This window comes from Pipistrellus kuhlii, unplaced genomic scaffold (assembly GCF_014108245.1).
Source record: "Pipistrellus kuhlii isolate mPipKuh1 unplaced genomic scaffold, mPipKuh1.p scaffold_m20_p_68, whole genome shotgun sequence".
NCBI lineage: Eukaryota > Metazoa > Chordata > Mammalia > Chiroptera > Vespertilionidae > Pipistrellus > Pipistrellus kuhlii.
This window is the reverse complement of record NW_023425571.1, coordinates 567,355-594,507: the sequence shown is the minus strand read 5'-3', so window position 1 is coordinate 594,507 and position 27,153 is coordinate 567,355. Positions and strand designations below refer to the sequence as shown.

The following is a 27,153-nucleotide window of genomic DNA, read 5'->3' as shown; positions in this document are numbered from 1 at the left end:
TGCAGAGGCCACCGCGCCCAGCGTGGGACGTGCGGCACGCATCAGAGACCAAGGAACCGGGAGCGGCTGACGGCACTTCCCGGGGAGAAGGGAAAAGGAAGGGAGTTTGGGGCAGGAAACAGATCATAAAAAAATAAGTGCGCCGAAACCGGTTTGGCTCAATGGATAGAGCGTCGGCTTGGGGACTGAAGGGTCCTGGGTTCGATTCCGGTCAGGGGCATGTACCTTGGTTGCGGGCATATCCCCAGTAGGGGGTGTGCAAGAGGCAGCTGATCGATGACTCTCTCTCATGGATGTTTCTAGCTCTCTATCTCTCTCCCTTACTCTCTGTACAAAATCAATAAAATATTTAAAAAAAAAAAAAAAAAAAATTAAAAAAAAAAAAAAAAAAAAAAAAAAAAATAAGTGCTTTTCTCACACGTTGTTGTTTGTTAAAAAATGCAGCGGCAGATTAAAACACGAACAGCAAGCGCTTCTGTGGGACCAGGCGCTGCTCCCCCTTCCCCCTAAAGGTTACTCTGCCGGAGCCATGAATGAAAATGTCACGGCGCTGACAGCTATTCACCTGAAATGTGTCACCGCTTCCCGCGTGCTCCCAGCCCGCAGCCCCGCTGCTGCAGCTCCGGGCCACGGATCCGGAGAGCTTGTGCAGCAGCGAGGGAGCGGGAGGGCGGGCACTTACGGAGGCCAGGAGTGGGGGAGGAAATCTATTTTTCATAGGAGAGAGGACTGTTACAGCTTTGAATTCGCCCATATTTGTGCCTGCTGTCTGAAGGAGGGTGAAACCAGCCCAATCCCATCCTTTGACTGTCTGCCTTGCTCTGTTCACCCCTTTCTTGCTGGCGGACAAATGAAGGAGGAATACAAAAGTAAGAGCGGCATGAGAACTTGGGGTCAAACCCTGAACAGGCAGAAGAAAGGAGTAATGCTATCAGTCAGGGGTACAGAGAACTGCACGTGCCACAGCGGCCGGCTCTCCCAGTGCCTGGCAGCGCAGGCATGCCCACCAGGCCAGCTGCTCCATTGTGCGTGGGTCCGCGGGACAAGCTGGACCGCTGACCTCCGGGAACAGGAGCTGAGCGTGCGCTGGGGCAGCTTACCGCGTGCAGGGCCCTCCTCCCATCTCAGAAACCTTTGCTTCTGAGAACAAAGCGCATCTGCTCTGCTTACTGATGGCTCTATCAACAAATCTGAACACCCACCTTACTCAAGAAGAGGGAGATAAATAAATTCAGGAAACTGTCTTATGCCTGATCTAAGAAACACGCGTTTTGATGAAGCACTTACATTTTCATAAAGCAATGACGACTTTCCTTAGAAACTTCTTTCATTAAAGTGGGGCAAGTGAAGGAGTTGGCAAGCACAAAGAAGTCAGAGGACTAGAAACGCTCTTTCCGCAGCGTTTAGAAAGAGGCAGCACGAGCAGGGCACCTGTCTCCCGCCCCATCTGCCACAGGGAACTGGAGTGTGAAGCAGGCAGCAAGGTGTGCGAGGGCCTTGCTACCCTCCCGATTCTTCCCTGCAATTCATCAGCCATTCCAGCAGCTCGGCAGCCCGCTGCCTGGCTCTCCGGTGCTTGAGCATAAAAACAGACACACATATCCTCCTCCTTTAAATTAAAAAAAAATATTTAGGAGTTCTACCCTGGTCAGGTAGCTCAGCTGGTTAAGAGTGTCATCCCTTAATGTCAAGGTTTCAGGTTTGATCCCTGCTTGGGGCACATACAAGCAGCACCCAATGAATGCACAAATAGAACAACAAATCGTCGTTTCTCTCTCTAAAAATCAATCATAAAGATTCTAAAAACAAATAATAAATATTTGGGAGTATCTTTTGGATTCCAAAAATGTTTACATCTGCTTCTTTTCATAGTGCACTCTGCCATTAATTTTTTATGAGATTTCATTTTTTTGTTTTAAGTCTGAGAAAAGCCTACAGTAGATGTTCAACATACATCACACCCTCCTCACGTGGACACGGGACGCTGGTGCCTGGCTGTGCACTGTGACCCGGGTCTGAGCGTCACTGAGCGGCTCACACTGGCCGCAGTGAGGGTTTGGGCACAGGCACTTCCATGGTGATTTTTCAGGGCAGAAGCCTGTGAGCTTGGACCTACAGGCCTTTCCCCCAAATGAATGTTCTTCACCAGCTGGTATTCTCCTTCCACAGACTACAGTCCCTTCCTCTCTCAGTATCCCATCCTCATCCTCTGAGCTTCCTCTCCAAGGCCGAGAGGAAGCTCTGGGTGACGAGTGAGTGGCCAGCATGAGCTTTCTCTCCTAAGTAAGAATGGACCCACCGTTCCATGGAAAACTGCGTCAGGAGGAGACAGTAAATGAGCCCACGTGAACCTGACCAGGCCTCAGAGGAGTGGATCTCCGCCTTTCCCAACCCAAGATCAGACACATTTTCTGAACAAGCCGCAGTCCATGCGCACGCACACCAGCAACCCCGACAGAGTGCCGAGGGGAGAGCAGAGCCCTGCAGGTTCCGGGGGTGGGACACCTTGTGCGCCCATCTCACCCAGTGGGTGGCCCGGGGTCCCCAGAGCAGGATCAGATGTGGGGGCAATGATTTCCCAGGAGAGAGCACTGCAGTGCTACTGGATGCTTTAGAGAGCACAGGCCTGGGCAAAGGGGAGCACCAGCAGGCGAGAGCCCACACTGAGCCGTGTGGCTGAGCTGAGCGCCGGCGTCACCGGTGGCTCTCGGTATCCTCGCAGACACAGCTCTCCCGGTGCCTCCAGGACATGGGACGCACCGCTGTGCTATGTCTGAGCAGAAGTTCTGGAACGTGGACCAGTGTAAGAACTTTAGAAGCCTATCATTAGACTTTGTCAGGTCAGGTGCCAGAGGTTGTGTGGGAAACACAATAAAATACTAATCCTGGGCTCCGGTGGGTGCCGCACGCTGGCACTGGCACTCCCAGCCACGAGGAAAGCGCCACCCTCAGTGCCTTTCCCGTTTCTCCTCAGGGAGGTTGGGTCTGGCAGGAGCCCCTGGCGCAGCTCCCACGCCGAGTCCTCTGCGCCGTGACCTGGGCTGGACCAGGGCTTCAGGTGGGGGACAGGGAGGCACTGCCACCTGACCAGGCCTGACGAGACGGGCCAGAGCGTGTTCACACGCTCCAGTGGCCACAAGGACTTCCTCCAGGTTTGTTCCCTGAGGGAGGGGAACCGTGTGATGGGTAAAGAGTATGGGGTTTGCTCCCTGCCCTGGTCAGGGTGTGAGCAGGAGCAATCAATTGATGTGCCTCTGACATGGATGTTTCTCTCTCCCCCTTCCACTCTCTCTGAGAAGCAATGGGGAAAATATCTTCAGATAAGATTAAAAATTAAACAAAATAAAACAAAGATAAACCGCCTTTAAAGGTACAAAACATTAATTGCAAGAAATAAAAACTGTGAACAGAACGGTCTACAAGAAGCCGGCTGTCAGAGAACGAAGCACGGGCCTCCTTGCAAGGAACACGGAGGCGACAGATCGTCCCTATGACTTAGTCTCACGACGCAATGGGAGTTGTCATGTGCTGATGGCATGAAGGGTTTTAGCTGTTGCCACTGGCTATTCTGGGACTCATTTAGGGATCACAAGGGTTAATGGCTCTTCGTCAGCTTACAAGGCCCAGCCGCTATAAGAAGCGACAGAAAGTTAATTAGGTGAGATCAGCCGGAGCCGCGCGGGTTTCTGACTCACTTGATTTTGTGAGAAGCCAGCGAGCTGACATACTCTGCCTCCGAAGGAGCCAAGAAGAGCAGGCTGCTCCCACGGCAGCCGATGCGGGCGGTTCTCCCGACACGGTGGATGTACTCGGAGGCTGAAGACGGAGCGTTGTACTAAAAAGGGCAACAGAAATGAAGGCATTCACACATCAAGGGACTGCCATTAATTGGAAGTGCAATACCCCTCACCTGCCTCCAGGTATCCCAAGAATTAAATCCTGGTGCTATGGTTACCCTAACACAACACAAGGAGAAGTCACTCAACCCTGAAACTCCTGCTTCATTGGAAATAACAAGGCTGACAGGACAGCGTGAACAGCGGCCAAGTTTCAGATAAACGAGATGTCTCCTCGTCCCAGTATCTCCCTTCTAATTTTACTTCTCCACAGGTCTCTGCAGCTTCCTATTTGCATCTTTTCACGGAGGGAACTGTGCAAGGTGAAAGCATGGGCAGGTGGGGCAAACCTCTGCAGACGACCACATGACCTTGGCCTGCTCCCTGGCAGACAGCAGTGGAGGGGAGGCCGCAGAGGAGCCTGACAGGCAAAGAGCAAGGGGCCGATGACCTTGACCGGAGGTCAGCTCTGGGCTGGGCCCACAGGAACTTGCTCCTGCCCCACGGGCAGTGCTCCTGCCTCAGGGAAAAGGGCCCTAGAACTCCGCGGGATGTATTCCGCACAGCATCCTATGTCGTCTATGGCAAGAACTTCACCATCATCAAAACTGACCCTATATTCTTTCTCCTTTTTGCCCTCTGCTGCTACATGAATCAAAGGTCAGAGGGCATGTCAGACTAGTCAATATTCACAACAGAGGGCTCTAAATGCCAACCCCATGTCTGGCCTTGCACACATCCCAGCCACCCTTGCCTCCTCGTCTTTAATGTGCTCTGAGGCCAGCAGGAAGAAAGACTTGGCCCCTCTCGTCACAGTGATCACCTGCGGGGAGCAGATTCCCGGCCGGTGACAGGCGTGTGGCTGCAACAGGATGTGAATAAACCATGACTCACATAAACAGGGCATGTGTCTCCTGGCTGCACTCAGAGGGCCTGAAAACACCACTCTGCACACTAACGAAAAGAAAAAGCAACTAAACCGCCAGGCCCGAGCGCTGATGCCCATGCCCTCTGGCAAAGTGTCTGAGGCTGCGTCTGTGTAAGAGGCTGTCAGGGACTTAATTGCCCCTGCAGGTCAATGTACAGGACACGGCTCTCAGGACAGCTGAGCCATCTCCTCCTGGACACAAGGAGGCCTCCCAGGGGCCCGGGTAACGCCGGTTATTTTCAAATTGCCGCAACTTTGCGTGACATGCATTAGGCCTGGAGCTGGGAGCAGCAGACTCCTCCCAATTGCAGGCGGGCTGTTCGCTGCAGCAGCAGCCAGGTGGGCCGAGTCAAGGAAGATGTCAGGAGAATTGTGCAGATAAGGCCGGTTACTGCCTGGTTACCAGGGCAACACCCAGGAGGGTAATAATAATTATTCTACTTAAAGCCAGCGCATCTACTCATGATCATATATTTCTGCCTTGAGCTCACACCTTAACAACTAAAAAATTACCTGAACAATCCATGTGACTTGAGGGAGATCTAAGCCTCGAGCTGCAATATCCTTTAAAACAGAAAAGAAAACGGCTTAGGACTGAGTTTCTGAACCACGTGGGGGTCACAAATCTGTTGATAACCTCATGCAGAGGAAGAGGGCTCTCTCTCTCACACACACACACACACACACACACACACACACACACACACACATCTGCACACAGTCTCAGGAAGCCACCAGTCCATGTGTGGTTCCCAGTTCTGACTCAGGGTAAGTGCTGGAACCCGTGGTGAAGTGGCCACAGCCACTCCCAACTAGACTGTCCCCACAGGGAGCCCGGGTCCTTACACGTGTGGTTCTCAGTTGTGTGTTGGGAGGGTTCTGAAAGCTTCCCGCGTGTCTTACCACTTTTACCTTTTGTCTGAAACACTGAGGAATGATTCCTGGGTCACCAGCCCATCCCTGCCCACCAGCAGAGCAGAGCAAAGGACTTGTGCCTAGGCGGGCTTCTGGAAGGTCACCCAGCACCCCTCGTGGAGGCGGCCACAAAGCATTTCCTGCGCCTTTGCCGACAGCCCCGAGCAGCAAGGCCCAGGCAGCGCCTGCCTCTGGCGTCTCAATCAGAACGGGGCCATGAAGACTTTCTTTCCGGCTGGCTGCCACCTGCACGGCGGACTCCGCTCTGGCCATTGCGGCTCCTCTGGCCCTCAGCAGCCAGCCTGCACTGGACTCTTCACGCTGCCATCGCAGCAAGAGCCCCACCAATGCGTCCTGGGCACTTCCCACACGCAGACCCCGTGTGGCACATCCCCTGCGGGTTCCAGGACCACGTTACTCTCTGCTCTGACCTCAGAGAGGGCGCCACACCTGCCTGCGCTGTGCTGGGAATTCAGTAACATCCAGCAAAACTGCTATGTACTTGCCCTGGACCCAGAGCAATCTTACATCTGGAAAGCCATCCTGAGGACACGTTGGCAAAAATACAAATGGACTCTCACGCACAGGCTGCTGGGATTGGCAGCGTGTGCTGCAGGCTCGGCAAAACCCCAAGGCCTACAGGGACAGTGACCCTGATGGGGCACAGCCCCCCCTTATGGACGGCCCTGAGAGGGAGGTCCCCAAGGAGGCTCACTGGGTGTATTTTGAGTGTGACACCCTTTTGTGTAAGAAATGAGGAAAATAAAGTATGTCTGCCCACATTTCTATAAGAAATAATAAAGGGGAACCCCAACAAGTTTTAAAAAATGGTTACCTGGAGAGGAAGGGAGAGGGAGGAGGGGCTAACCTCCGCCAGTGGCCTTCGGAACTGGGCCTCGGAGGCTGTGTAAATGGCTGTGAGCTAGAAAGTCAGAGGACCAGCTCTCGTGCCACAGGAAGTGCAAGTCACCTATTCTCCAAAGCAGACCCAGGACCTGGGCCTCATTGGGGCCTGGACGTAACTGCTAGCGTAGAGGAACTATGGGGACGGGGCAAGGTAAGCACCAGGACAGACTGGGCAAGTCCGGATGGGACAAATGGTCTGGTTCCTCCACCAAAAACTCCAAGGAGAAATAGGTCAAACCCAAACCCAAGCGAAGCATCACTCGGGTGGAAGAACGGACAGATGGCGCAGCAGGTACCTGAGAACCAGCACCCGGAGGGTCACCCCAACTGCCAACTGACTTCTCTCGCGGCAGAGGGGTTGGGTGGATTCTCCTTTTCTCTGCGTTTTTCTGTTTGTTCTCTTTTCCTCCTGACAATGGATGGATACATCCCAGATTGTCACTGAGGAGAATGTAACCTATGGAGAAGCCAAAAGCAGCACGAGCGCCTGCCTGCCTCACCTGGAAGCGCTGCTAGGGATGGTCCGGGCGTCCGCCTCCTCTCCCTCCCACACACACGCTTCTCTGAACCACTGTGAGGCAGCTGGGATGCCAGCACGTGCCTCCTTCTCACAGGACCCTCAGTGCGGAACACAATTTCCCAAGAATCCCGGTTCCCGTTACTCCAGCTGCACTGCAGGCCACGGGGGTGGTGTCCAGCACCAGAGAGCAGCAGCCCAGTCCGTCGCGTATGGCGCTGCCGTGTCCACTCGCCTGAGGGGCACCTCCAGCTCTGCCTCTGTAGTTAGTGAGAGACTAGAGAACGGAACTTGGGAGACCGTTTCCCAATCCCTTCCTCCAGTGGCTTCGGCCTCTGTGGGTGCCGCCCGTCTGACTGTGACCCCGATGGCTGCGAGGTGACTTCCTGTCTCGCACGCCTTCCTCCCATTTGAGAGCTGGCATCCTCTGCAGGAGCAGCCTCCTCTCTCCCCTCTTAAGGGGTCACATGGATAGGGGCCTTTTTGAAAAGTGATAAGCCTATGAAGTTCCTGCAAGAAGCACGTTAAAACGATCGCTGCCTGGGACCAAGGAAGACTGTGCCGCATCCACCTGGCCGGTACGGGGCGGGCAAGGCTGGCCGCCCTCACCGCTCTCCCAGCGGCGCCAGGCTGCCTTTCTGATGCGTTGAGCAGGAGTTTAATGTACGAAGGGTCCAGAGCGCCCACGAGGTGCTGCAGGCAGCTCCCCTCGCCCACAGGCCCGTCCGAGCACTGCCTCTGAGAAAGCCACCGCTCTCCTGAACGGGCCTGGGACCTGCCTTCTGCCCTGACCGCAGCTGGTGGCTCCAGTGCGCTGAGCTCTTTAAGAAATGACGTGTTACTGACGTGCTCTGCGGGGGGTGTATGCAGAGGGGCTGCTGGAGCCGGACAGACAGGAGGGCTTTGCAAAAAATGTAATGCTCGTTAGTTTAGTAAATTCAACTCAGAAGCTCTAACACAGCATCTGACATTCACACGTCACGGAATGCACATGCACTGAAGCGGTGAGTTAGGTGTGACTGCAGATCGCAGCCTCTCATCCGGCCGGTCAAGGTTCTGCCCACCTGGTGGCCTGGCTCATGACACCAGCTCACAGTGCTCCCTGCATCCCTTCTTGTGTTGAGGTGGGGGGACCGCACCAGCAGCCAACCCCCCCTTAGCCTTAATCAGCTGTGCCTTCAAGCACGTCTCTCCATCCTGGGCCTGGAGGCCTCAGAGAGGGGGCTAAGTCCTCTCCCTGCTCTAGGAGCTGAGGGCGGACTTCAGCTGCCATTCGATCTGGGCGTCAACTGAGCCCCGAGCCTCAGTTCACACGCCGAAGAATGGCTGTAAGACCCACCCTCTCTCTCCCCAGAGGGGACCGAAGATCCATGAGGCCGGCACTCTAACACTGAGGAGCAATCCCATTTCACTCCCTGAAGAAGGACTGGGATGGTGGTGACCGGCAGCAGGTAAAAGCCTCCCTGCTCTCTTCCCCGCTCACACCCGCCCCCTGGGGCAGGGGCACAGGCAGGACCCTGCTCCCCGCTCCTGCAGTGGCATCAGCGGGCACGGGGCACCAGGAAGCTGATCTGTGGAGGGTTCAGCCTCAGTCTCAGCCTCAGCCGCCCCGTCAGAACTCAGGCCAGCCCCTGCACTCCGTAACCTAACTAGGGCAGAAGCAGCGCTAAAGTCAGCTCTGAAAGACACTCGGCGGTGAGGCCGGGAGCGCCCAGCTTGACGACCGGCCGCCTCCACGAGACGGAGGAGCACAGATGGAAGGCAGCTTGCTCAGGTGCCAGCCTGTCAGTTGGATTAAAATGACTCATTTATTTACCCAAGATCCTCACAAAGTGCTTTTACTAACAGGGAGAGGGGCCGCTGGCGCTCTGAGGAAGGGCCGCAGCGAGCTCGCCTCTGCGCCGTCCCGGCCTGCCAAAAGTCATTACTGCCGTGTGTGGGAGCCATCAGCGGGGTACAGGCCCCCGTTGTCCGGGTGACAGATTGGGCTGTGCAAACAGAGGAGGAAGGAGAGCGCGCAGAAGCTGTCAGAGGCGAGAGATCTTGGCTGGAGCCGCCAAAAAACTGGCAACATGAGTTAGCGTAACCGAGTAAACAGCCAACAGCCTCCCAAGGATCTCGCCATTAGCACAATGAGATACAGGGGAAAGAGAAACTTCGCCTCAAGACCAGGCCCCGCAGAAAACCGAGCGCCTCCACGCACTTGGGCTGCGGACGTGCTCATGGCCCCTGAGCGCATGCCCTTGGCCCCGGGTCTCCTGGCGGCGGGAATCCCCGGAGGAGGAATTAAGAACCGCAGGTAACAGCGGACTTCACGCAAATAAGCGAAGGTGGAGAGCAGCAGAGGTGGCTAGTCCCGAACAGTCCGTGCGGACCCAGTGGAGGGGAGCTCTGCTGGCAGGGCCACACCCCAGGGAAAGCAAGAATGACACATGGAGGACGTGAGAGAGGGGCCGGCCTGGGTGAGGGTAAGGAACAAGCAGGCAAGTGGGGACAGAGGAGATGGGAAGGGGTCCGGCCCCAGAAGGTACTAGTGGACGTGATGGGAACTGACACGTTTCTTTATCACATGGATTATTTGGACTGTCTTCAGGGTAGAGCCGGACCTGTGAAGGTTTTAGAGCGAACACTAGCACCTGACTTGTGGACGGGCTCCTAGAGGAGAGGCTGCTGGTCGGACTCAAGACCTCTGAGGCCAGCACGCCCAGGAACTATGCTCCGTCTGGCCAACCAGCTCGGCACAGCAGGTGCCACACGAGAATTGGCACACTGCTGGCCGGCGGGCCGTCTTACATATGACCTCACACAGGACAGACAGGAGCGCTCACCCATATACTCTGAGTTCAGGGAGAAGCCACTGCTCAGTACCACGGAACCCGGAGCAGGAGTGCCTTAAAGAGTAATTCATTAGAGGCCTAGCGGGTGGTCAAAGAGCTACTCATCTGCTCTCAACAGCACGCCATCCCCGGTTCCTGCATTCACAGCGCAGTTCCCCGCGTGTGGACAGGGATTTCACCAGCGGGGATTAAGCTGCATCACCACGACGACACACATCGGAGGGATCATAATCTCGGCAGCGAGCGAAGCCCCTGAAGTGCGTCCCCAGAGGAGGGCCGTCGAAGGCGGGACCTGCCATCCTGAAAGAGCCCGGGACGTGCATTCAAAGGGCCAGTGCTGGGCTGCAGGCAGCCTCCAGGGTGGCAGCATCGGGGCGAGGCAACTGCCTGCACACAGGAGGGCACGTGACAGCCGCCAGCAGACAAACTGCCCACGGGCAGCTGCTCCTGGAAGGAGGTGAGCAAGGTGTGTCGAGTGATTCTGTTGTGGAAAGACGTTCCCAGCTCTAATTACTCCCGATAGCTGTAATTTACAAGTTTTTGGTGGCTAGAAATCAGCAAGATTCACACGTTTTCAGACCAACAGCTGCCACTATTAGTGAGCAAATAGCTGAGCCTTCTGCACAGTGGCGCGGCTATCTGTGACCCAGTCAGGTGACACAGAGGTGCCAAGGGCCTCGCCACACCAAGAGCCTGGGGTTCCCGCTGTCTGAGGGGCAGCTGCAAGGCAAATCGTCCAGAGAGAGACTGCAACCCCAAGTGCAGAAATGCTCCTTTCCCGGTACGTACCGTGCAAAAGAGGACGCCGGGGCCGGGCTGCGCAAACTCGCGGAACACTGCAGTTCTCTCCTGCAAAGACAAGGGAACACAGCTGATATGGAGTCCAGTGAGCAGGTCCGTGCTTCCCAGTCTCCTTCTGCTGGGACTGCATCCGGGCCCAGCACAGAGAGGCTTTGGAGGAAGGAAGCAATGAGTGCTCCCAGCTACCAGGCCCGGACTGGACTCTGGGCTGTCAGGAGGGCAGCGCCAGGCTGGGCCCATCCTTCAGATCGGCCACCCCTGAGCAGGGACAGCCCACAGGGGCACACTTCCCTGCAGGTGGGCGAGAGGAATGAAGAACCCACCGTTCCTGCAGGGGAGTTTGGTTAACGACTAATTTTTAAAAAGGTAAAAATATATATATAAACCCCATATATTTTAACTGTAGAAAAATTACATTTAAGGCAAAGGAAGAAAATGCAATTTGCCACAGCTCAAAACACACCACCACCACCACCACCACCACCACCACCACCACCACCACCACCACCACCGGCAACCCCACGCCCCGGGCCGTGCACGGCATAACCGAAGAGGGCTTTGGAAAGAGGCCACACGCCCTCTACTAGCAGCACACTCTTATCAGAAAGCAATATCCGTGAACGTCTTTCCCACCACACTCTCTCCTCGTGATGACACTGGTAGTAACCAGTCGGGTGCGTGTGCCACCATTTTCGTGGCCGATGCCCCGTTGGCCGAGGCTGTGGCCAACCGCTGTCCGCTACAAACCCGCTGTGATAAGCCTTTATGGGTAAGGCCTGTGCACGGAATTGTTCCCTCCGGGTGAGGTCCTACAGGCAGCCCGCTGGCCAAAGGAGTGCCACCTAAAGGCTCTCCTGGGAACTCGCAAAGCCAGTGGCGCAAGCCGCTGGCCCATGGCCATGTCCACCTGCCGGCAACAAAAAAGGGAGGTGACCAAATTACTGCCGTGTCATCGCAGACGTGGACATGGACAACCAGCGCACTGAGCGCAACCACATACCAGGCCTGAGCTTTACACGTCTGCACGAATCCAATCCCCACGGCCCTCCGAGCGGGTACCATTACCACCCCTTTCCAGGCAGAGAAACCGAGGCACGGGGGCTGAGGGACTTGCCAAGGGACACCCACACACAGCAAAGGGTGACTGCACTTGGACCCAGGGAGCTGGCCCGGAGCTGGAGCTCAGACCCTCCCGAAGACACCGGGTTGGTCCGGTTTGCTGAGCAGTCTCTAAGGGGCCACTGTAACAGCTGCAGGGCACAGCCAATCAGAACAGTTCCTGGGAGCAGGGACTCGCCTGAAAGCCCACCTATGGATCCTAACTCCTGAGCTTCCATCACAAGCACCAGGCAGCAACTTCAAGCTTCACTTCTCTCCAATGCCCTTCACCTTGGGTGGGGTCATGACAATCATTCAGGGAGATCCAGGTCATGTGGGACAGTGGCCAAGAGCATGTGGTTGGGGCTGTTTTAGCTCAGTCTGGGGTAAGACACTTAACCTCAGTATTCATCAGATGAAATACAGATACTCCCTCCCATCCTCTACTTGTGGGGAGGCTGTGAAGGCTACTCAATAAAGAAAACAATATAAATAAAATATTAACAATTACTAAACTGAAGAGCGAAACTATTCCTGAAGGAGAAATAATAATAATGACCCTTAACATTTACTGAGCACTGACTATGAGCCAGCCCTGTGCTAAGCACTTTATCTGCATTAACTCAGTGAATCATCTCAACCACATGAAGTAAATAGGACTATTGGCTCCATTCTAGAGACATGGAAACTGAGGCACAGAGCGTTCCCTGAGGTCACACAGCTAGGGACCAGCAGGGCCAGGGCCAGGGCCCGGACCAGGGGTCTGCCTCCAGGGCACACAGCCATGAGCACGGAGACTGCCATTACAGTAAGAGCTCGAACTAATTTGACTACAGAATCTCCTGTGTGATCTATTCAAATTCCCAGATCTTCTGAGTCCACATCCAGCTCCTTTGTCACCCGACTCCCCTGCAGAATGCCTCTGGTGACAACAGACCCAGAGGACTAGGAAGCTAATTAAAAGAGAAAAGAAGGAAACACCATCAATGTACTGCATTCTGGAATCAACAAATTCGATTGACTCAGGGACCCGCAAGGTACAAAGAAAGAGCTGATAAAATCCACAAAGGCTCAAATAGGAAATTCTATGCTATCCTGTGGTGAATAAGAAGCTGTGTCCTTGAGTGACCTTGAGCAAAGTCACTTTTTTGAACCTCCATTTCCTGAATTACTAAACCAAAAACCAAAGGGGAAAAGGACTTGACAGCCTTTCAGGTCTCTTATACTCTAAAACGTTACCCCTTTTCAATGTGGTTCTGGTCCAAGCCCATCCTCATCCTGAGCTGCTTGCTGGTCACAGCCACCGGGACAAGATGGCTCTGATCTTGGGCCCCGTGCATCCTTCCCTGCACAAGGCAGTGACTTCATCCCACTCCACACTCTGCCCCAACTCCCCAGGGGACCGAGTTTTGCAGCTTAGAACCTAAAATAAGGCCAACATTCTCCTCTTCTTCCTGGACCACAATGGTACTCAGAGCTGAGACAGGGTGAGACACAGACCCTCTCGCAACCTCAAGTGCTGAGAGAGCGTTGCATCTTGTTGACAACGACAGCAGTCACGCTCAGCGGTACCATATGGGAGCCACAATTTAGCTCCATTAATGCTCTTAATTTGAAGACATCAAGCCCTAATTACACACTGGGTACTAAAAAGGCAAAACCCTTCCCTGGTGCCAGCTACTTAGTGGTGCTCTGTTGCCTTAACAGCTGGTGGAGGTAGATGCAGGCCAAGGGCCTGCGAGCTCTCAGGTGGACGAGCCCAGCCCCGGAGCAGGCGGGCGGAACAATAGGCTCCCCTCGCCCACATCGCCCGCAGGAGGCCCGCGTCCAGTCCCTGTGTGCCTGCCTCGGACATGAGGGGACCCCGCCTGAGCCCCGCCCGCGGAGCCAGTGCGAGCGTGGAGGGCGTGAAGCAGGATGGGCCGGGCTTGCTCACCTCCTGGTCCATGTTGCCATGCAGCCGCAGGAATGCTAACCGCGGGCCGCCAGATGGTGACTGCCCTGTCGCCGCGAGGCCCAGCAGGGTCTGGAAGAAGAGGTGGTAGTGGAACTCCACCAGCTCGCAACTCGAGAAAAAGACGATCAGTTTCTGGTCTGTTTCAAACTGCATGGACACAGAGGGGAAAAGCACCACAGGTTTATTAGGTGACACTAAAACCAGCATTTTCCTAAAATACAGTCACACTGGCCCTGTTTGGAAACGGAAGACAGACGGCTTGGAGTTATTTCCAGAATTAACACGGAGGCTCCCTGCTACCAGATTGCAGGAGAGGGAACTGACAGCCATGACCTTGATCACACTCCCAAGACTGGGAAGAGCATGCTTCCGGGTGAGGCTGCCTATCAGCACTGTTCTTCGTCCTCTCAGGCCTCAGCACACACACCACGTGCAGTGCATCTGGAAGCTTCCCTCTCAAGCCCGCCCCCTACTGTTTCCCCGTGTACCAGAGAAAGAGCCACCGAGAGTAGCAGATAAATATACAAATATAGCAGGTCCTCGGGTTATGTCGGAGATCCATTCCTACCGCGCGATTTTGCCGTAAGTTGGAACCCACCTACGTCACTCACACGGAGAACATACACAGCAGTGATGAAGTGAAACAGTAAAAAAAAATTTAAAGAAAGGTAACGATTCTTGACCTTTACTTGTCGTAAATAAATAATAAAAAACATAAAGCACATAAGTACGTAGAAATAACTGAACTTTTTTTTTTTTAATAAATAAATGGGAAATGGCGACATAACCATGAAATGATGTACATCCGACGTAACCTGAGGACAGCCTGTACCGGGGCGTCCTGTAAAAACACAAGCACAGGCACCTAGCTCTGGCTCACACCCAGCATCAGTCCCAGGAAAGGCACTTCAGGCAGAACGTAATGGCAACCACTGGCCCGAGCTTCCCCACAACCTAGAACCACTACACCCACCGGCAGTGAGGCCGGAGAGCTGCGTCTCAGCGCTGCCAGCAGTGCCCGACACACACGGCTCCAACCTCCCCGACCTGGCCCGTCCTACCTTGCACTTCTGCAGGATGAAGGCTGCCAGGCAGACTAGCCGTAGCTTGCTGGGAACCACCACCACGTACTGCTCCAGACCCTCAGGAATCGCAAAGCTTTCCAGCTCTTCATCTTCATCATCATCATCATCATCGTCGTCGTCGTCATCGTCAAAATCGCTGTCATCACTTAGCGAGTCAGAGTCGTCAGAAGACTCCTCATCAGTCAGGTAAAGCTCACGGAGGTCTCTGTCCACCACAGAAATGCTGACTGGGTTGTGCAGACTGATGTCAGCGAGCCGTGTCACAGCTGGAGAAAGCGAAGAAGTCACAACAGGTGACAGCCACGCCGGGAGCTGGTCCCTGTGCATGTCCTGGCACACCGCACGTGCAGGTGCACGAACTAGGCCAGTGGTCGGCAAACTGCCGGCCACGAGAATAGGGGCTTAATCATAAGGAACAACAGCCTGCAATTATTGGAATCGGGAGTCTAGGTCAGGGGTCGGCAAACTCATTCATCAACAGAGTAGCAAACCACGGCTTGTGAGCCAGTTTGCTGACCATTGAACCAGGCAACTCCCGACGGGTTTCACCAGGGGCCGCACTGATCTGCACAGATGTCCACCTGGGGGGGTGGGCCCCGGACTTCTTCCCACAGCCCAGGCCCCCCCCTCACACCGGCCTTCCTAAGCTCGCACCTGTGGAAAACCAGGGAGGGACAATGACAGGGCTCTGGCCCCCCCCCCCCCCCAAGGGTTCTGTGGTTATGAAACGCCGGACAAAAAGGCCCTCCAATCCTTCCCTCAGGCTTTACAGACCTTCTGGGGACCTTCACTGTGTGAAGTGTACCACGAATCTCCAAGAGGAGGTAATGTGTGGCATTTCCCAAACTATTTGAGCGCAGAATCTGTTTTTCACGATGATCTTAAAATTAATGCTCTCTGGAATACACTCAGAAGTGCCGATGAGGCGTGCTGGTGGCAGCTGTGTGCCGAATGAGGCAGACACGATACAGGAGCGGTCCTGCCGCTGAGACAGGGCCTGCTGCGAGGTTGGTGCAGAGCGGCCACTTGGCCAAGCCCAGCGTCCCATCTACGAAAGGCAGCTAAGAAACTCCAGCTTACGAGGAGGAAACATAGAAAGGAGCCTAAAGGACAGGAGCCTTTGAGGTCCCACGCCTCTTCAGGAGAAAGGCAGGCTGATCGCAGTACCGGTGGGCGTGGCGAGAGGCCGTCCGTGTCAGGACCGAGCCCGGCGCTCGGCAGGTCAGGGCACAGGGAAAGGCTCCCGCAGGCACAGAAGGTGGCTGTCAGCCTCCTCGTCCTCCCCACCTGACGGGCCCCTGCAGCACGGCCCTCACTGCTGGCCCTCTCCCTGAGCCTGGGACCCGGAGACCCCTCCCCGCCCGAGGCTGAGGGCCCTGGCAGCTGCACCCATTCTCTTCGCTCACCATCCGTGAGAGTGGCCGACAGCAAGACGTTCTGGCGCTCCTGGCACTCCGCGTTGATCGCGTTGAGTATCACTGTGATGGTCTTTTCAAAGCCCAGGTCCAAGATTCTGCGGTTTCGGAAGAAGTTTACTCGAAGGCAGACCTCAGGGAGCCCGGGCTGCAGTCCTGATGGACGGCCAGCCTTCCCCGTGCCCTTCCTGCTTCCCGATCAGCCTCACCTGTCGGCTTCATCCAGCACCAGCCAGCGGAGGCGGTTGAAGTGGATGTTCTTTGTGGATTTTATATGGTCCACCAGGCGCCCCGGAGTGGAGATGAGGATATTGATTCCTTTGCGGAGCCTGTTGGAAATGACATGCAGTCAGACAGTAAACCACACTGGGCTGTACCAACGGGAGACACAGGAGGAGGAGGAGGAGACAGATGCGTGTCTAGCAGCAGGTGCCACAGTCTGAAATCATGACCAACGTGATGACAAGTGAATACAAAGATCTGTTTTTATTTTTCTCTCAAGTTTCTCGCTCCCATAGAAGTATTAAGATCTGCAATTACATTAAAATAGCAAAACATTAACTTTGAAAGGAATCTTTACTAGGTAAGCCGGTGCCTTTTACCTGGCCCATGGATCCCTTCTCGCACATTCCAGACACAGGGTCGTCTAGCCTGCTCCTGAGGCTTCTTTGCCAGGGAACCTCTTAGCGGAACCAGCGGTCCCAGAATGTTCTCTTACACTGAGCCCTTGCTGTGACTTCCATGAACAGGCCTGGCCCAGAAACCAGTAGAATAAATCTAACGGATGACTCCCCACACATCCTTCGCCCATCACCCTGGTAACAAAGCCTCCCGTTTCCAGCCAAGCATGTTGTCGAGCTTCCCTGCAGGTTAGCATGACCCCAGCCTACGCTCTAGAGTCTAGAACAAAACAGGAGGACAGAAGTACAACCCCCTGAGTCCCTGCGGAGGGAGGGGCTGGTGACCTGGGCTCCTGCTGTGGGGCGGATCTCCACTGGAGGTGACCTTGGAAATGGAAGCTTTACTATGTAATCCGATGCCTTCTACATGTCGAGGCACAAAAAGAAGAGGAGCCTGAGCCCCAACACTGGAGCACGTCAGTCTCGGCCGGGCTTAAGTATGTGTGAAGGAAAAACACACCGGCCTCCGAGCTGGTGGCACTGCTGTTTGCCGCCATTGTCATTCACAGCTGAAAATAACCCTAGCCAGTATTTTTAGATTTCCGCTTTAAAACTTACTCCTCAGGAACAGGCCACACACATAGTTGGGTGTTACTAAGCACAAGGCTATAATACAATAAAAGTTGTTTTAAAAGAATGCAGACAATTTGGAATTTACTTGTCCCAACAATTTTCTACTGACACCCATTACCAGTTCTAACATACAATTAGAAATCAATGTTTTGGGGTGTAATAAGCAAGGTGCAAAGCATTATGTAAGTTTAATAAAAAACAAACAAAAAAACCCAACACCTAGCTCGCAATGTACCCACAGAGTACCACCAGGGGATGTGCGCTGAGTCGGGGACTGTGGGGACCGGGTGGGTGGAGTTAAAAAGGCCATGACCACCTGTAACATTATTATATTTAAAATCGTTTTCTTGAAATATCAATGCTTATTGCATATAACTTTCTATTTTTTTAAAGAAGGTCATGACCAGATCAGAAGGGAACCCCCGAAGGTTCATGACTACCTTAGAAACAGCCCTGTCTGAACGTGACTGCTCCCTGCTGACTCAGTCTGTCCCTACACATGGGCCCAGGTTTAGAAGGACTAAGTCTTACTGAACAGGAAGGAAGGACAGACAGGTTAACCAGGGAATTAACAAACAAACCCCCTACCTAGCCTTCTCCGACTTCCTCTTCTCTCCTCCCATCAGCACTCCCGGCACAATCCAGGTGAAAGGCTGCGGAAGACATAACCAGAAACCAGTGCACAGCCAGCTTCCCACAAACAGAGCAGGTCTAGCCTCCTCCTCCTCAAAGGGGAGGGAAGGGAAGGGGGCCCAGCCGGCCTGGCTCAAGGGCTGAGCATCGACCCATGAACCACGATGTCAGGGCTCAGTTCCTGGTCAGAGCACAGGCCCGGGTTGCGGGCTCGATCCCCAGTAGGGGTGCGCAGGAGGCAGCTGATCAGTAATGCTCTCTCATCATTAATGTTTCTCTCTCTCCCCCCACCCTCCCCCTTCCTCTTTGAAATCAATAAAACTATTAAATAAGGAATCGGGAGGGGGGCACGGGCTTCTCACGGCAGGAGATGCTCCTGTGTAGACAGGACTGTTATGTTACCACTGCCTCACCAGGGTTGCCGTCAGCAATAGCCGGAGTTGAGGCTGTGTGGCCTCCTCCCAACAGAGACAGAAACGGGAATGACTCATGCCGTGCTCCCCAGAACCTGAATAAACACACCTGTCAGTAAGATGTGTGCTCTTTGGGGCTAAAATGAAACCTAGGCACAGCCCGCCTCCATAAAAGGAAGGACAGGGCATTCTCCACCTAACCGGAGCCTCTCTCTCTTGCACAAACCCACGTGCAGCCTCTCAGGTGGCTGTGCACTGGCCCAGTCTGGGCTGCGGAGAGGACACCTGTGACTGTGTGTCTGTGGCTTGCTAGCGCCTACGCTAAGGAGACAATGGCGCTTTAAGCTCCAGGAAGCACTAGCACCCTTGCTAAGCAGAAGCAGGACGTTAGTGAGGGTGAGACCAGGGGGAGCCTCCGCAGTATTCCCGGGAGCAGACACCTGGCGGAGGGCAGCAGACTAACTGCCGGCTCTCTGAGAACAAAGAAAAGGCTGCGGCGTGTTTCCCTTTCCTTGAAATGTCAGGGGAAAAGGTAAAGCTGAGGTCCTGGCGTGCCTTACCTTGAGCAGTTTCTGGAAAGTGTCAAAGCTTTGTAGCGCCAGCTGTAAATATTAAAAAGTTATAATGAGCGAGGCATCTTCTTCCTTTCTGTGAAATTTAGATGTAAAGTGATTCGTATCCAAACTTGGACCTCAAGTTAAGATTCAATAAAAAAAATCAGTCCCAGCACAGAATCGACTGGAAACATACACCTTGTGTGAGACTGACGGGGAGAGCTGCGGGCTGCAGCATGGGCAGACGGCACATCCTTGTCATGGACGGACACACAGTGCCGTGTGCTCCCTCTGCTGGCCCCAATCCCCAGAGCGCAGCGAGTCGGAGCACAAGGGGGGAGGGGAAGGCGCAGACCCGGCTCGGCTCTTTAGAGAGAGGTGGAACCACGGGAAGGGGGATGGAGCTGCGGCATAGAATGCAAATGAACGGGGTTCCATGTCGCCTGCCCACCGCCCTTTGCCCAGACAGAGTTCCCAGGGGTTCGGGATTCACGAAGCGTCCTGGGTGGGCAGCAGCCAGTTCGCTGCGGTGAAATCTAAGCTCACGCCTGCTCTCCATGGATGGTGCGGACGGCTCTACAGGACGGAGGTGAGAGGACGCTCACGTCCATGAGCAAGTCTCTGCAGGGAGGTGGTTACATCTGACAGAGAAAACACTCCTTCATCTGCCGTTGCCTCCCACGCAAATGAAGTGTACCAGGAAGAAGAGATTTCCACCGAGAACGAAGAAAAATGCCAAGAAGCTTAACTTTCAGGAACATTTGTTGACACAGTAGTTTTTTTGTTTTTTAAGTTCATTTCCAGGGCCGAATGCTTTTATTTTTTAATGAAGTTGAGTGAGGGGTACAAAAATGTGATTATTTAAATTTCTTTTAAAAGGATAGAAATTTATAGTGTGCCCAGTTTTTAGATGACAAGGAAACTTGGGTTTTTTCAGAGAAGTTGGATTTCTCTGGTCAGGGAGCAGAGGATGGTCCCGGGCAAAGGATAGGGCCACGTAAAGTGATTTGTACCCAAACATGGCCCTCCAGTGAGGGCTGGCGCGGAGAGAGAGAAATGGGGATCCCCTTACACTCCCATAGGACGGACTGAACACACGCACCCGGACGGGGGCTGCTTACCTCTCTCGTCGGCACCAGCACCAGCGCGTAGGGGCCGTCGCCACGCTGGGGAGAGGAGGAAAGAAATGCTCTGAATGAAGGTCCCGGACCCCAGGACCCCAGAGGCCACCGGTGACACACCACCAGCAGTCTGGGCCGGGACAGGGACAAGCCCTGGCAGCCGGCTTGGCACAGATCATCCAGTCCACACAGAGGCTGCCAGTCTGACCCCTTCAGGTGCACATGGGAGGTAACCCACTGATGTTTCTCTCCCCCTTCCTCTATGAAAATCAATAAAAACATGCCCTCAGGTAAAGACTGAAGAAACAAAAAGGACATTATCACAGAACCCTGTTCTAGAGGTTCTGGCCCATGCAATCAGACAAGAGAAAGAATGTGTAAAAATCTGCAAAGTAGGAAATGAGTAACACTGTCATTATTAGCAAATATCTTATCCTTAAAAAAAAATAATTTGAAGCTTTATTATAAAAAAGACAAGTCAATTAACTAAATGCAAAATTAATATATATAAAGATCAACTGCTTTCTAACAGAGAAAGTTAGGAAATCCAAAGGAGAAAAAAATCAGTTAGAAGAGCAACAAAAAAGATAAGCGTAACAAAAAGGTATAAAATCTACATAATAAGAATTTTAAAATACCCGAGGAGCATAAAATAAAAACTGAATAAATGTAAAGATGTATCTTGTTCTTGGCTATTATATATAAGTGAATTCTTCCTAATCAATCTATAAATGTAATGCAATCTTTAATAAAAATTCATATGGGCATTTATGTGCACATATAAAATAAAAAATGTAACCAAACAAGCTGATTTCAAGTTCATATGAAAAGATAAATGTGCAAGAATAATCAAAACATTTCTGAAAAACATCAGATATTTAAACAATTTAAATGTACAATAGTTTTGAAAAATTGATACTGATTTATAGAGATTTCCAACAGCAAATAGGGTCTAGAATAGACTAAAATACATGGAGAAATTTAGGGAGTAAGGAGCATTTTGTATCAAGAAAAGAATGGATAATTCAAAGGTAATTTTAGAAAAAAATTTAGAAAAAATTAATTTGGAATTAAGTTGGCCTTTCTATAGATGACATAAAACTCAGAAACTATGAAACACCAATAAATTTTATCACATAGAAATTTAAAATCTCAAAATAAAAATATAATACCCAAACAAAATCAAGAGTCAAATAGCAATGTGGGGAAAATTACCCCACACATAAGAGAAAGGCCAATTTCCCTATCTTATAAGGAAGTTCTATAATTCAACTAAAAATAAAAACATAAAAGAAAACAATTCAAAAAGAAATATGAAGGAGTACATAAGAAGTTAACTTAGGGAAATAATTCAAAATGTGGCTTTTACACATATAAAAAGATGTTCAACTTTACTCCTAGGAGAAATTCATATTGCAACTATTACACAGTATTTTTCCCCTGTCAAATGAGCAAAATTAAACAGCCGATAGTGTGGAAAAGGGCACGGGCAAATAGGAACTCTCATACAATGTTGGTGAGAGTGCAAATTGGTATAACTCCTTTAAAGGTCAATTTTGACATTAGCTAGCAAATAAAAATGCAAATCCCACTTGTAGGAATTTCTCTAAAGGATACCCTGGTACATGTACATAAACTTGTATTTTCCAGAATGTATTTATAATAGCCCCGTTTGTAGTAAAATACTGAACAAAACGCACATCCCACCAATGAAGGGACGAGTCGGTAATTTACTGTCCACACAGACAGTGGGATACGGGGCAGCCCTTTAAGCACAGACTTATTCAACATATAAGAAACTCTCCCCAAACACATTAAGTGAACAAAAGCAAAGCACAGGACAACAGCATAACGAGCAGCCATGTGTATCAGACAAGCAAATGCTTCCGCTAAAGCAGCAAGAGGACTGTCATGCTCGCATTTCAGAGGATGCTCCGGGGAGGACACGCAAGAGATTGGGGACAAGGATCACTGCGTCCCGACAGAACGTCCCATTCAGAGAAGGCAGGGGAGGGAGCGACTTGATTTTCACTCTAAATGTTTTTGATGCTGTTTACATTCATTTGCCATCTACATTATATCGAAAAGTAGTGACAGTAATACCGTGTTTCCCCGAAAATAAGACATCCTCTGAAAATAAGACCTAGCGCATGGAAAGATAAGACATCCCCTGAAAATAAGACCTAGCCCAACTTTGGGAAAAAAAATTAATATAAGACACTGTCTTATTTTCGGGGAAACAGGGTAGTAATAATAATAGTAATAACAATGCACTAAGAAAACGAAGTAATCTGATAAAGGCCCCGAGATCACCATGCCTTGCACCTCGGAGTGCCTTCAGACAGTGACTGATCGAACACCCAGAGCAGCGGGAAGTGCAGACTTAGCAGCAAATCCAATCACAAGCACGGTTCCCATGTTTGCATCGGAGACATTTACCCGTGAGGAGGAAAGGATTTGGAATTCAAACTAGAGCCGTCTGTTCTCTACATCAACTCGGCGAGACTGCGCTGACGCCGGGCGAGGATCAGTAAACATGTTAGAACAACGGGATCCACGCGCCCCAGTGTGACGGTAGGAGATTCTGACATTTCAAAGGGTGTCACTACACAGCCGCCGAGGGAGCAAGGCAATCCTCAGGAGCGGGAGTGAGTGAGAGGATGGTGTGATGTCAGAAGAATCAGCCAAAAGGGCTGAGCGAGTTCGCACAGCAGAGCGGCCCTTCCTGTCCGTTTCTTCCAAAGTGAGGACTCTGCGGGGGCCTTGGCTGTGCTGCTCCCTCCACACGTGATTTTCACAGGTCACATCACTTCACGTGAACTCCAAGGTCTCCGTGGATATCATTTGAAATAAGTGAGATAGATTTGGGCTTGGAAAACTCTCTACAGAATTTTTCAGTCTTGAATAGAATGAGTCGTTCCTGATATTAAAAATATTTGAGCAAATTAAAAGAACTGCCTGGCCTGTTAACGGTTGTGAATCTACACGAATCAAACCACTGCCCTTACACAGCCTTGGCAGCGAGCTGCTGCTGACAGCTGCCACCACGAGCAGGTTTCCCCGGTGACAGGCACCCTTCTCAGCCCTCCCCGTGCGCCCAGCTGCCTCTTCCCAGCGCAGGAGAGAGGCCCTGCAGTCGCCATGGCACCGTGGAGTCAGTGGGGCACAGGGTGAAGTGCTCTGCCCAGAGTCATGCTCAGACTGAGCACAGCTGCCCGCCACACGGCTCCCCGTGTGAACTCTGACCTCTCCTGTCCTCAGTCACCATCTAGGAGACCAGTCAGTTTCGAGGTGCCAGGTACCCGCTTCTCCTGTGTGCCAAGTGCAACCCTAGAAGCCCTCTGACTCACTGGGCGCCAAGGGAAGGAAGCAGCCGTCACGGCAGGAAATACAGATCTCACTTATCACCCCAGAGAAAACAGCCCGCCCAGTCTGCTAAGTGTCTTTCTCATCTTTCCTGTAGAGATGCACACAGACTTTCTCACCACTGACAAAGCTGCAGTCATGCTCTATGTGCTGTTTGTGACCTGCCTTATTTCAATCAAATGGTAAGAACACAAGTTCACAATTCTTGGGGGGGAAAAATGGCACTTTTACTGGCTCTAGAGGGTTCCATAATTTGGATGATTGCGTACGACTTCTATTTTATTCACTTAAAATCATTTACATAGAGTTTAAATAAAATTTAAACTGATTCATTTTGAAATAATTTCAGATTTACAAAACAATTCACAGCCCTGGCCAGCTAGCTTGGCTGCTGAGAGCATTGTCCCAATACACCAACGCTGCAGGTTCCATCTGGTCAGGACAAATATAAGAATCAACCGATGAATGCATAAATAAGTGGGGCAACAAATTGATGTTTCTCTTTCTCTCTCCTTTCCTCTCTCTCTCAGATCAACCAACCAACCAACCAATAAGAATTGCAAAAGAAGTACACAGAACTCCCTTCAACCCTTCTCCCCGCTGCCTCAGAGGGTATGGATTCTCAAAATCACAGGACAATGATCAGAACCAGGAAATTAACACTGATTAAACACTATTAACTCATCTAGAGTCCTTAACCACATCCCGTTAACTGACCTACTACTGTCCTTTCCCCAGAAGAGGATCCCGTTCCGGACCAGACCTGCATTTAGTTCTCACGTCTCTTCTGTCTCTTTAACCTGGGTAGTTTTGTGGTATTTCTTTGTCTTTTGTGACCTTAATACTTTTTAACAAGAGTACTTACTGGTCAGCTGCTTTGTAGAATATCCTTCGATTTAGGTCTGGCTGATGTTTGCTTATGATTAAATTCGGGTTATGTGTTCTGGACAAGAAAACTACAGAAGTGGAGCTGCGTCCTCCGGACTTGCGGCCCACGAGGCCCCGTGAGGCCCACGCCCCAGCTGGTGCCGCCAGCTCGGACAGCTTGGTCAGGAGGCAGCCTGGCTTCCCGCTGGAAGGTTACTGTTTCCCTGTGATGAAGTGCCTTGTGGGAGCTGCTCTGAGACCATGTAAAATACCCCATTTTACCACCTCCACCCACTCCCGTTAGCATCTGGATGGTTCCTGCCTGAAACACACCCACTGAGGCGCCTGCCAATGCTGCTGCTCTATTTCCATCTCTCATTCTACATTTTTCCTTTGCATTTCTACTCTGAGGAAGGGTTTTCCCTTCCACCATTTATTTACTCAATCATTTCTTCCTATCAGTTTGGACTCGTGGAATTTGTTTAAGTTTATGGGCTATAATCCAACACTCTCATTATTTATTTTGGCACTCGACTATCAGATGGGCTTGACACATCTAATCCTGCGTGTCCAAACGGAGAAAAAAGAACCAGTTAGCTCTTATCTGCTGTGAACGTACCTCACTCCCACTCTGACCTCGCCGTTTCCTCCGGAGGCGAAGCAGGGCTGTGTTTGTGGGACCCTGGCCGGGTTTTGAGATGAGACCTATGTCTGCGGAAGGTGGTGGTTAACTAGCTTCCCAAGGAAACCAAGGACCCAATTGTGGCCCAGGCACTAACGGTTCACATCTGGAGGCTTCTAGAATATGCTCAACGCCAGGCGGCGCACTGTCAAACTCACTAATCGGGTGCTTATTTCCACATCTCCTCTTCAGGACAAACCACGTTGACATAAAAGGTTCACCTTTCTCAGGCAGAAGAGCTTGTCTCTGGAGCACAGAGAACTGGGGAGGAATGCAGCTCCCCGTTACTCACCACACGGTCTGGTAAGTTACTGATTTCCCAAGCCTCCATTTCTCATGTAAACCCGGGGTAACAGTGATACTGACAACTCAGTGGGGCCGAGGCAGCTAAAGATTCAAGATCACACTGGCAAAGCATCTGGCACCGTGTCTGACATCCAGGAGCATCGGACACATGTCCCTGTTAGGCCTACTCTGATGACGGGAAATACCGTTCCTCTGCCGTATGCAGGCACATCCTCAGGCAGCGTGCTGTGTGGGAAATGAATTGAAGAGGTAAGGAAACTACGGAGTGGGGGCAGTCTTCGGTCCCAGTATCGCTGCTGTGCTTCCGCCTGAGGCTTTCTCACGCACCGTGAACAGCGGAGAAACACTGACACTCACCTGTATCTTTGTTTTCATTGCCTGCAGAGACTGGACCACAGGGATGCAGTAGGCCAGAGTTTTACCTTTTAAAAGAGAGAAAAGCATTGAAACAGAGCCCCTGTGGTGACAGGGAGGAAAGCAGCCCTGCTCCCCGCGGGCAGCCCTGGACCTGGGGAAAGGAAAGAGCAAGCCCCCGGCCAAGAGGCAGGAGGGAGCCCGCTGTCTCCCCTCCTCTGTGCACTCAGTCCTCCTCCAGCTCCTTCCTCCCTCCCTGGGGGACACGGAGTTACATCCTCTAAACCACACAGGCTTGAGGGCTGTCTCGGAGGCTAGACAGCTCTCCTCTAAAGCAGGCTAAGCTCTCGAATGCGCTCGGTGGCCAGTAAGTGTCCTCTGTGGTGCTCGAGGGGGAGGGGCCAGGCCCAGGATGGCAACAACTTTGGGCTTCCTCCGCCCTGAATGACAGCTGAGTTGGGGGGAGTGGAGAACAGCTGATGAAGAGCACAGGAGGTCAGAAGAACATGCTGGGCTGTTCTGGAACATGCCAAAGCAGTGCTCCACGTCTGAGCAACCGACTGCATCCAAGCAGCGTGCGCTCAGGGCAGAACTGTTTAGCGCAGAAGAGGATACTCATGGCCAGTGCAGTAAGGACGGGCAGCTCACACAGGCGAGGGGACAGCCTCTGAGAACGAGAGCAGAACTTGACTCTCATGCTTCCTTTCACTACGTGAACTAATCCAGGGCTCCCCTTCCCCCACAAAACAAAGCAGCCACTAAAACGAGCAGACGCCTCGCCATCTAACCTAGCCGTGCCAGGCTGGCATGCTGGGAGGGAGGGCAGAAATGAAACGCCACTGACCTGAGCCCGTCTGGGACCTCACGAGCGCATCTCTGCCTTCCAGCAGCGCGGGAATGCTTTGCTTCTGGACGCTGGGGCCGCCAAAAGAGAGAGCATGGTTATCCACAGTCACCCGGCGGTTACGGCAGACAGGCAGGACACGCAAAATGCACTGCCCATGCGCTGCTCTACCGCTGCCTCCTCAGAAGTTACTGACACATTCCAGTGAAGATGCTGAGACATTTCTGACGAGCAGAAGACTAAAACCCTCAGTGAAGGTTCTGGAACTTGGCTGAAATGCTGAGGCAAGCTGGAGGCTGGCCATCCCATCGCACCAACTAAAACTAAAACGGGACAGCGTGTGGCAACCTGGAGCTGTCCTGAAGCACCTGCCCTGCTCTCTGCCGTGCGGAGGGGAACGGGAAGGCGGCACAGCGTGAGGGGAGATCCCCGCAGAGGAGTGAGGGGCTGTGAGCCCCGAGCACC

The 27,153-nt window shown here is 52.4% G+C and overlaps 1 protein-coding gene across 2 annotated transcripts in view; it reads right to left on the bottom strand.

Annotated features, from left to right (window-relative positions):
- Positions 1-27,153, bottom strand: part of DDX31 (DEAD-box helicase 31) — a 54,542-nt gene that overhangs the window by 19,806 nt on the left and 7,583 nt on the right. For both annotated transcript variants that reach the window (XM_045575185.1, XM_045575186.1), the window contains exons 5-16: positions 26,689-26,759; positions 25,848-25,912; positions 20,270-20,314; positions 19,155-19,196; positions 18,137-18,201; positions 16,505-16,624; positions 16,287-16,393; positions 14,857-15,146; positions 13,775-13,942; positions 10,729-10,788; positions 5,278-5,328; positions 3,696-3,835 (exon numbers count right to left, since the gene is read on the bottom strand). In XM_045575185.1, coding sequence (XP_045431141.1) covers positions 3,696-3,835; positions 5,278-5,328; positions 10,729-10,788; positions 13,775-13,942; positions 14,857-15,146; positions 16,287-16,393; positions 16,505-16,624; positions 18,137-18,201; positions 19,155-19,196; positions 20,270-20,314; positions 25,848-25,912; positions 26,689-26,759 — 1,224 coding nt within the window. The remainder of the gene's footprint in view (positions 1-3,695; positions 3,836-5,277; positions 5,329-10,728; positions 10,789-13,774; positions 13,943-14,856; positions 15,147-16,286; positions 16,394-16,504; positions 16,625-18,136; positions 18,202-19,154; positions 19,197-20,269; positions 20,315-25,847; positions 25,913-26,688; positions 26,760-27,153) is intronic.